Source organism: Zingiber officinale, chromosome 1B (assembly GCF_018446385.1).
Source record: "Zingiber officinale cultivar Zhangliang chromosome 1B, Zo_v1.1, whole genome shotgun sequence".
In the NCBI taxonomy this organism is placed as follows: Eukaryota; Viridiplantae; Streptophyta; class Magnoliopsida; order Zingiberales; family Zingiberaceae; genus Zingiber; species Zingiber officinale.
Window position 1 is genome coordinate 80,450,816 of NC_055986.1, and position 11,502 is coordinate 80,462,317.

Consider the following 11,502-nt stretch of genomic DNA (forward strand, 5'->3'; position numbering starts at 1 on the left):
AGCTACTATTTATAATTTATAAGGAACTGATAACATGATATTTTGTGTGACACTACACACCATATTATCTACAATATAAATTAAATATACAATTGCATTTGTACTAAATGCAGATATTTGACCAATGTGATTCTCATTTCAAAATAAATGTTCATACAAAAAGTTAGACTTTTAGTATACATCCTAACAATGCTACGGAAGAGTACACCAGTGGACAAGAAGGAAGTGCGTGACATTTGAGAGATGAGAATCCGGAGCAGAAGCCTGCTCGAGGAGAAGGCCGGACATTGGATTCAGCTGAGCCCTATTTCAGTTGACCGAAATCACCCAAGCGATCAGAGCAGTGAAAGAGCTAAAGTGGAGCTATGGAGCTGCTAGAGGCCCTTCAACAGGAGTTGAAGGCACCTTCAATGGCTGAAGGCGCCTTCAGCCAGCCATGGAAGGCGCCTTCCATGGCCATGGAAGACACCTTCGACCAGGAAATTCTGGCCTTTACGGAAAAGGATAAAGTTTTATCCTTGGCCTCGCTAGAGGCTCCTTCCAGTCCTATGGAATGCGCCTTCAGTCTGCCGATAAGATTTTCTAGGGTTATAAAAAGACCCCTAAACCTAGGAAAGATGTAACAACATTTGTATTCATTTTCCTAGTCTTTTCTGAGCTTTCATTGTGTGTAAAAAGCTTCTCCGCCTTCAGAGAAGGAGATTCTTAGTGAGCTTTCATCTGCCTTGGATTAATAACCATCTAGGTTATAATCAAGTAATTCTTGGCCTTTTACTTATTTTCTTTTAGTTGTTATTTCTATTTTAATTGATTCTCTAATCTAAGTCAAAAGACGATAAAGGGTTTTTTTTGTTTCAGGCGACTCAACCCTTTCCAGCCGGCCTACCTGGACCAACAGAAGGTTTCACTCAGAACTATCCCTTCTGAGTGGATCTTGTACAAGATCACTTGAAGCTCCTAGACTTGGCTGATCACCATCTTGGAGTCAACTATCTTGTAATCCAAGAATCGACCCACGATGAACTTCTTGGCCCCTACATCCTCCGTCTTATACTTATTGTCTAGGGACTCCTACAGCTCCTTAGTCATTCTCTTCATGCTATACATAGCGTACAACGAGTCGGTAAGACAGTTGAGGATGTAGTTTCGGCAAAAGAACTCAGAATGAGTCAATGCTTCCACTGCACTGATGGTTTGCGCATCAGTATCCTTAGCATGCTTGGGAGGGTCCTTGGTCAAGAACCAAGCCAGATTGAGCGTGGTCAAGTAGAACAGCATTTTCTGCTGCCACCTTTTGAAGTTTAGTCCACTAAACCTCTCTGGCTTTTCCCCGTGACTGATTAACACAGTTCCAATCGGGACGAAGGGGGCCTGCACATGTTGAGTTTGTTGCACCTCAACATTCTGTTCTATGGCCATCTCAACAGAATCGAATCTGTTTCAAGATTGTTAGCAAAAAATAGGTTAACAACTTATCTGTTGAATTTAAATTACACGAAATAAATTCAACTTATCTATTGAAATAACCTGAGCTGGCCGGTGTTTGCCAAGTGCTGAACGCAGGCTTCACAGTGACCGACCGGGCGAAATAGGCTAAGGCTTCCAGGTCTCTTCCACCTCTTCTCCATTCACATATATCCAATAATTACATTAATTTATCTAATTACCCTAGATATTTTTATGTATAAAAAGTCCAAAAATAAGTATAATTTTTCTTAAATTCAGCACATTAAACTATAATCTAGTATATTTTCTATCAAATTTAGCATTACTCTTTTTCCACCTTAATTGGATGAAAAATATACTAGATTTTCTTTAAATGATGCTAAATTTAGGAGAAATTATATTAAGTAGGAAAAAAGTCGTACTTAATTTGATAGAAAATATACTCAATTCTAGCTTAAAGTATTAAATTTAATAGAAATTATATCCATTTTTAGACTTTTTGTACTTAAAAAATATGAGAGGTAATTTTGATAAAAAAAAATTATACACGATTTTAGTTTAAAGTGCTGAATTTAAGAGTAATTATACTCATTTTTACGGAAAAGGATAACGCCTTCGACCAGGCAATTCTGGCCGTTACGGAAAAGGATAAAGTTTTATCCTTGGCCTCGCTAGAGGCGCCTCCCAGCCCTATGGAAGGCGCCTTCAGCCTGCGAATAAGATTTTCTAGGACTAAAAAAAGACCTCTAGACGTAGGAAAGATGTAACAACGTTTGTATTCATTTTCCGAGTCTTTTCTGAGCTTTTATTATGTGTAAAAAGCTTCTCCACCTTCAGCGAAGGAGATTTTTAGTGAGCTTTCATCTGCCTTAGATTAACAACCATCTAGGTTGTAACCAAATAATTCTTGGCCTTTTACTTATTTCCTTTAAGTTGTTATTTCTATTTTAATTGCTTCGCTAATCTAAGTCGAAAGACGAGAAAGGAATTTTTTTTGTATTTCAGGTGAGTCAACCCTTTCCAGCCGGCCTACCCAGACCAACAGAAGGTTTCACTCAAAATCATCCCTTCTGAGTAGATCTTGTACAAGATCACCTGAAGCTCTTGGACTTGGCTGATCACTGTCTTGGAGTCAACCATCTTGTAATCCAGGAATCGGCCCACAATGAACTTCTTGGCCCCTGCATCCTCTGTCTTGTACTTCTTGTCTAGGGACTCCCATAGCTCCTTAGCCGTTGTCTTCATGCTATACACAGCGTACAATGAGTTGGCAAGACAACTGAGGATGTAGTTTCAGTAAATGAACTCAGAATGAGTCAATGCTTCCACTGCGCTGATGGTTTGCGCATCAGCATCCTCAGCACGCTTGGGAGGGTCCTTGGTCAAGAATCGAGCCAGATTAACGTGGTTAAGTAGAAGAGCATTTTCTGCTGCCACCTCTTGAAGTTCAGTCCACTGAACTTCTCTAGCTTTTCCTTGTAACTAATTGGCACAATTCTAATCGGAATGGAGGGGACCTGCACATGTTGAGTCTGTTGCACCTCAACATTCTGTTCTGTGGCTATCTCAACAGAATCAAATCTGTTTCAAGATTGTTATGAAAAACAATTAGTTACCGGAGATTTTTGGAGATGTAGTTGAATTTAAATTATACGAAATAAATTCAACTTATTTATTGAAATAACCTAAGCTGGCTGATGTTTGCCAAGTATTGAACGCAGACTTCACAGTGCCCGACCGGGCAAAATAGGCGAAGGCAGTACAAGAAAAACCCTCATAGACATTGGGTTTTCATCGCTGTCTATTACAAAATCGACCGATGTCTATGAAGGCGACATAAAAGGTCTGCCATTTTAGACATCAGGTTATAACCGGTGTAGTATCACTTAACAACACCGATTTTCGAATCGGTTATGAACCGATGTAGTATCACTTAACGACATCGTTTCAGCAACGGTGTAAAATCGATGTAATATATGTTAATAACACCAGTTTTGGCAGCGGTTTACGATCGATGTAATATTAACAACATCAATTCCATCAACGATGTAAAACTGATGTAATAGCAGTTAATGACACCAAAGTTTTCATAAACGATGTACACATCAAGTCAGTATCCATAAAATACACATAATATTCTTTTTACAACATCATCCAAAGTTTTCAAAAATCCGCAATTTACATTCCATGCAAATGCATGCATCATCCAAAGTTTTCAAAAATCAAATATCTTTCCTACTCAAATGTAATCTAGCATGCATTCAGCCCACTCGAACCGCACTTCATCAATTTCAACTCTAGAGTACTTGAGATTTGTAAACTGTAAAAACACATAAATAATATATTAGTAAACCAAGACCAAAAATCATAGTTGAAAAGATAATAAGAGCACCAGGTAACAAGATGACTAATTGGAATGCTTAAAAAGAGAAACGTTCCTTAATTATCTCAACCACATCATATAGTGATAGATATATCATTCATGGGAACTTAATATAATCCAAACCAGAAATTATTGCAACGAAATTTTCTCATAGTTGAAATTTAATTAATTAGTACTTATCTACGACTTACAGTATATACAAGCAGAAAGATACAAACAAAAACAAATTTCACCAAGTCTAAATATCTAAAACACTATAAAAAAAGGTTATTTGTTGAAATATATGCAATTTATAACCTTAGTATTAAACACCAGTTCTTCACAAGTTGAATACTGAACTGTAAGCCTTTTTTCACTAGAATTATTGCTGATATGGATATTTAAGACTATTCTTTCAACCAGACAGAAACTTTGTAGAACTAGAGAAAATCAAATGAAAGATCAGATCATAAACCCCAAGCGCAATAACTGAAGCAACGAATATCTAAAAGGGATCTATCTACTTGTTCATTTCACATAAGAGAAGTTCAAAGACTACATAGAAATACATCAAGCACCAGGGGAAAAGCATAGCAGCAGCAAGATCTGATATAATGAGGGAAAAGCTAAGAGAAGTTCATAATCAATCAAATCAAATATGAGTTTGTTTTATATCAAATCAATTATGATACTGAAGCAGTGTTGGAAAATGCAACAAATTTTCTTTAGGTCTTATATGCAAAATGGAAGATATTGTATTATTACCATTGTTGGAAGTGAATCCTTGTGGTCAACTTCAAAATTTTCAATTATATCTTTCATATATCACATGATATAAAAACTACATTGCTCCGCATCCGGTTGTTGAGGAGCATATGTTTGAAAAGAAATATTGGAATAACTCCTTCTAGGATAGTGAAATAGTTGTTAATCAAAAGGACATACCTTGACAACAGTGGCGGATCTATACATAAAAGGAAGAGGGTGCTCAAAGAAGGGAGCTGGAGCTTGTTTTCCTTCTCGCTGCCCCTTGGACTGCAGCATACTGGTGGAATTTTTCGGGAGCAAGGGGGTGCTCAAGCACACCCCCACTCCCCCCTAGATCCGCCACTGCTTGACAACTACCCGTGTTGGTTGTTTTTTCCCTTTCCTTCCCGCCTCCGCGTTATACATTTTCAAGGCCCTTCATGTATATAACCCGTGGGAATTGTATTGTCACATCAAAATACATCCATGTTTCAACAAAGGTAAGAAAAGAAGTCAAAAAACTTACATATTGACAACATATTCCCAATCTTGATCATGAATGCGGTGACCAAGAAGATCCAACAAAAAATTAATCTCCTTCTCAATATTGATTATAGTCAAAATCCAGTGAAAGCTACACAAAGAAATATCCAAATCATCCGGCTGTCTTATAAAAATAATGAGACATTGAACAAGATTATTACTATGGACAACAACATGCAGAATATCATTACATGCAAAAAAAAAAAAAAAATCTATGCAAGCTAACAAATATGAAGTCAATATTTAGATTTGTCACCTTTGAAAAGACAAAATCAACACCACCTTCATATGCTAGCACCAACATATGAACTTGTGCTTCAAACGGCTTCACAAAATCAGATTTATCAACACGTACCTTCTTATGTCATAAATTTTTTGAGTCAATGCAATTCATATATTTTTCATTCACAGTTTTAAGGAACTTCGAGGCCAGTGAATCCACATGTAATGGTCAGCAGATTTGGGTCTCTAATCCGACCATGACTCAAGAATCAATAGGAAAAAAAATGTGAAATGGTGGGAAGTAAAAAAATCTAGAATGAAGATCCTAAAATCGAATGTATATTAGTTGCACGAAGTATGTATTTTTGTAACTAAAGTGACCAACCTGATCACTAATTACATTAAATCCACATGCACAAGCATCAGACACAAACAACATAAAACTAGTCCGTAACATTAATCTCATTCCTTGATTTGCAAAACTAGATTCCTCTTCATCAATGCAAGAAGATCCAATGGAGAAATGCAACCTGCGATGTAGTCATTCTCACCTACCTTTAAGTGAGCAGCAGCCTTGTCCTTGTCCGTGAAGACACCAGTCAGACTCCACAACGAACTCAGCTCCAGTCTCGACCCAAGGAATCTCCTCAAGGTTTCTAAACACAAACCACAATCTCTGTAAACAACTTTCACCAAAATTGAAACATGGAAAGCAGCTTCTTCTATCAGTATGACACAAATAACATGAGTTTAAAGACCTGATGCCAAAGACAGTAACTTCTTTCTCTCCAAAGAGAAGGGCCTTGGAATCCTTCACTTTTATCTTATGACGCTTCCATTGTCCATGCACGGTATCATATTTAAACATGTATGTCTACAATTCATTAGCCACGGTATAGTGTTAGATTCAAGATTCAAGGAAAAACTAATCATATAGTTAATCATAAAGTAGCAACAATAGGGCGCGAACCCACTCTGCACGGATGCTTAAAAAATATCAAATCAAGCCACCAAAATCGAAACCAAAGAACTAAACTAATACGCACACTACAAGTAGAGTATCATGTAGTCAGTTGTGATGAACAGATCATTGACGGTGACGAGCTCCACATCATCGCTCTGAAGCGTGACTCTAGCGACCAACCTCCCAATTCTTCCTAAACCTAAAAAGTGGTACCAAAACAAAAGTAAAGGCATGCAGAATCGCGATCGAGGTCTTGACTCACAGGAAATCATATAGAAACTAAGGAGGAGGCCTATCGTTGATGCCGATCTTGATCTTAGCTGCAACAAAAACCACCAAACGAAAACAAAAGAGGAAACCAGGAGTCAAAATCGAGATCACAGAAACATAGAAGAGATGAAGAACAAAGGGGATCGAAGGCATACCCATGGCAACGAAATGAAAAGGGCTTTTGAAAGGGCACGAGACGGCAGCATCAGCAAGGGAGTGGAATGCGAAGAAGGACTCCAGCGGTGGCAGTGAATGCTGGACCAGAGATGGATAAAGAAAAACTACCGGAATGTGAAGAAGGGCTCGTCTTCTCACCCAAAGGGAGGAGTTGGAGGAGATGCAATGTGGTTGGACGGAGAAGCAAGGGAGTTGTGTGTTGATCCTGATTGGGAGAGGAAGGGTCGTCGATCTAGGAAGGGGAAGAGGGAGATGAGGCTGAGAGAGATGGTCAGACGACCAGCGACGAGGAGGAAAGTGGTGGTGGCATCGCGATGGTATACGGTGGACGGCGTGATATAGGTTTAGGTTTGGAGGGAAGAGTGAAGTGTTGCAAATTTTGGCAAAGTATTGGTGGAAAAATTATATTATATTATTTTGGTTCATTAACACCACTTTTAACAACGATTTTTTACTATCTGATTTCGTAGATAGAACAAGGAAACTATCATAACCACCGGGTTTTAAAAACCGCTGTTAAAATCGGTGTCTATTAACGCAAAAAAGGCGCTCATAGACATCGGCTAAAAAAACTGATGTCTATGAGCGAAAATTTGCGCTCATAGACTTCGATTTTGGAAAAACCGGTGTAAAATACTCAAAGACATCGAAATTTGCTTAAAACCTCTGTTGTTCAACCGATGTCTATGAGGGGTTTTCTTGTAATGAGGCTTCCTTGTCTCTTCCACCTCTTCTCCATTCATATATATCCAACAATTACATTAATTTATCTAATTACCCCTGATATTTTTACATATAAAAAGTCCGAAAATAAGTATAATTCTTCTTAAATTCACCACATTAAATTAAAATCTAGTATATTTTCTATCAAATTTAGCATCACTCTTTTTCCATCTTAATTGGATGAAAAATATATTAGATTTTCTTAAAATAATGCTGAATTTAGGATGAATTATATTAAGTAGGAAAAAAATCGTACTCAATTTGATAGAAAATATACTCAATTCTAATTTAAAGTATTGAATTTAATAGAAATTATATCTATTTTTAGACTTTTTTACTTAAAAAAATATGAGAGACAATTTTGATAAAAAAAATATACTCGATTTTAGTTTAAAGTGTTGAATTTAAGAGTAATTATACTTATTTTTACGGAAAAGAATAACGCCTTCGGCCAAGCAATTCTGGCCGTTACGGAAAAGGATAAAGTTTTATCCTTGGCCTCGCTAGAGGCGCCTCCTAGCCCTATGGAAGGCGCCTTCAGCCTGCGAATAAGATTTTCTAGGACTATAAAAAGACCCCTAGACCTAGAAAAGATGTAACAACGTTTGTATTCATTTTCTTAGTCTTTTCTGAGCTTTCATTGTGTGTAAAAAGCTTCTCCGCCTTCAGCGATGGAGATTCTTAGTGAGCTTTCATCTATCTTGAATTAACAACCATTTAGATTGTAACCAAGTAATTCTTGACCTTTTACTTATTTTCTTTAAGTTGTTATTTCTATTTTAATTGCTTCGCTAATCTAAGTTGAAAGATGAGAAAGGAATTTTTTTTTTGTGTTTCATGTGACTCAACCCTTTCCAGCCAGCTTACCCGGACCAACAGAAGGTTTCACTCAGAACCATCTCTTCTGAGTGGATCTTGTGCAAGATCACCTGAAGCTCCTGGACTTGGTTGATCACCGTCTTGGAGTCAACTATCTTGTAATCTAGGAATCAATCCACGATGAACTTCTGGGCCTCTACATCCTCCGTCTTATACTTTTTGTCTAGGGACTCCCACAACTCCTTAGCTATTCTTTTCATGCTATACACAACGTACAACGAGTTGGCAAGAAAGTTGAGGCTGTAGTTTCGGCAAAGGAACTCATAATGAGTCAATGGTTACACTGCGTTAATGGTTTGCGCATCAGCATCCTCAGCACGTTTGGAAGGGTCCTCGTTCAAGAACAGAGTTAGATTGAGCGTGGTCAAGTAGAAAAGCATTTTCTGCTGCCACCTCTTGAAGTTCAGTCCACTGAACTTCTCTAACTTTTCCCCGTGACTAATTAACATAGTTCCAATCGGGGCGGAGAGGGTCTGCACGTGTTGAGTTTGTTGCACCTCAACATTATGTTCTGTAGTCATCTCAACATAATCGAATCTGTTTCAAGATTGTTAGCAAAAAACAATCCGTTATCGGAGATTTTCGGAGACGTAGTTGAATTTAAATTACACGAAATAAATTCAACTTATTTGTTGAAATAACTTGAGTTGGCTGGTGTTTGCCAAGTGCTGAACGCAAGCTTCACTGTGGCCGACCGGGCAAAATAGACTAAGGCTTCCATGTCTCTTCCACCTCTTCTCCATTCATATATATCCAACAATTACATTAATTTATCTAATTACCCCTGATATTTGAAAGTTCAAAAATAAGTATAATTTTTCTTAAATTTAGCACATTAAATTAAAATTTAGTATTTTTTTATCAAATTTAACATCACTCTTTTTCCACCTTAATTGGATGAAAAATATACTAGATTTTCTTTTAATGATGCTAAATTTAAGAGTAATTATATTAAGTAAGAAAAAAAACGTACGTAATTTGATAGAAAATATATATTCAATTTTAACTTAAAGTATTAAATTTAATAGAAATTATATCGATTTTTAGATTTTTTTTTTACTTACAAAATATGAAAAGTAATTTTGATAAAAAAAGAATACTCGATTTTAATTTTAATTTAAAGTGCTGAATTTAAGTATAATTATATTCATTTTGAAATTTTTTTATACCTAAAAATTCTAAAGGACAATTAGATAGCCGTGATGAATTTGATAAAAAATATACTTGATTCTAATTTAAAATATTAAATTTAATAAAAATTATATTTATTTTTAATTTTTTTACAGTTAAAAAATATGAGGATAATTTAAAAAAAAAATTCTGAATTCTAATTTAAAATACTTAATTTAAGAAGAATTATATTTATTTTTTAAATTTTTTTTATCTAAAATATGTTAAGGACACTTTTGATAATGATATTTAGATGAAAAAATTGAATCAAATAACTTTAAATACAGAGAGTAAAAAATACAGTATTTTTGACATGAAAATTACTTGCAAATAATATTATAATTAGGAATTTTCTCTAATTTACCGATTGTTATATTTAAGATAGAATTGAACGTCAGTTAGTTCCAAAATTTAAAACTTGGTTGCAAATCTCTCATAAATGACATCGCAATCTTTTCAAAAAATTTAGACTTATATTTCAATTTTTTTTCTAGTTTAAGTATTTCATTCTGTAGCCTTATTTCAAGCTCATGCGACACCAAATTCTTGTTGGAGAGATACAGAGCCATTCCGCTTCTTATGCACACACAGATTTACACGCATACCTTTTTTTTTTTTTAAATTTCCTGCGGACGCGCTACAGGCTGAGACTTAACGCTGCCTTCACGTCGATCCTCCACGCTCTGCCGCCGTCGTCCAGCCTCCACACGTCGCACGGAGCCGCAAGCGACGACAAGGCCCGCTCCGGCCTCCCGGGCTGCTTCCTGTAGTGAACCCGCATCCTGCACGTGAACGCCCGACACGCATCCGCCGCCGGCACCGCCGCCCGAGCCACCAGCCTCACTCGCGCCTCCTCCTCCGCTCTGCCTCCGCCGGCGCCTTCGTCCGAACTGTCGCCCGCCACCATCCTCCGGTACGCTTCGTTGGTCCACGTGACCCGGTTCCATTCGTCGGATATCAACCCGGGGCACTCGTCCACCGCCAGCGCCGCCCGCACCGCCTCGTCGCTCCTCCAAGCGACCTCCCACTCCCTCCACGTGTCCGTCACGCTCTCCACCGTCACCCACGATCCCACCGCCGTCACCAGCCAAGGCGCCCTCGCCGCCGCCTCCTCGCACCCAATCCACCCCGGCGCAAGGAGCGGACGCTCAGATCCAGAAGACGTGCGCTGGCGCTCCGCCGTGTCGCCCCTCCGCTCGTCCGCCTCCGGCATCAGTGGGAGCGTCACGATCGTGGGCGAGCAGATCGTCGTTGTGGTGTTCGCGGAGGAAGACAACTCCGACGCCTTCTGATCATCCTTACAATACGGCGATGGCTTGGCCTCCACCTTCCTCTTCTTCCTCCCTCTTGAAGCAGCGCCAGAACCCTTCCGCCTCGTTTTCCTTCCCAGAGGAGACAACTCAGAGACGGCGGAGACGACCTCCGAGGAACCGGCGGCCGGCTTGGGGGCGATCGGGCGGAACCTCAGCATGATCCGACCCATCCTCCACGCCGCCTCGGCGTCTCCGCCTCCGCCGTACATGGCGATGCCGATGCAGCAACCGCCTCTCCGCTCCATCTTCCACTTCGATCCCTCCGCTTTAATCTAATTTCATTTATCGGTCCCGCTACTGACGACGTGCAAAGGCGGAGTAAGTTAAATAGCACAAAGGAATCCGACACGTGTCCATATCTGCACGTGTATCAATGCCTTTTCCGTCTCTAATTGGCTGGGAGCGACAGCTGGCGGTCTTAGTTGGGTAGGGCAAATGAATAGACGGTGGGCGTAATGCGGCAACAAGGAGATTGCAGAGGAGGCGCGAGGTGACACGTGGAAAGCAGTTTGGATGGCGACGGGACAGGTGGAAGTAGCACACGGGCGGAGGAGAAGCGAGAGCCAGGCGGGGCCCGGAGCCGGTGGACGGGTGGGTAGCTCGAGGTGGGGTCGTCGATCGTCGTCGCTATTATTGGCCGGGAGATAGGTTTGAGTCACGGTCGGATTTTCTGATTAACGGGTAGA

At 39.3% G+C, this 11,502-nt stretch overlaps 1 protein-coding gene across 1 annotated transcript; it reads right to left on the reverse strand.

Moving 5' to 3' along the window:
* Positions 1–10,140: 10,140 nt before the first annotated feature.
* LOC122039193 lies at positions 10,141–11,061 on the reverse strand. Its single transcript, XM_042599104.1, has one exon. It carries the CDS (start codon positions 11,059–11,061, stop codon positions 10,141–10,143), a length of 921 nt encoding a protein of 306 aa, XP_042455038.1.
* Between the last annotated feature and the right edge of the window lie 441 nt (positions 11,062–11,502).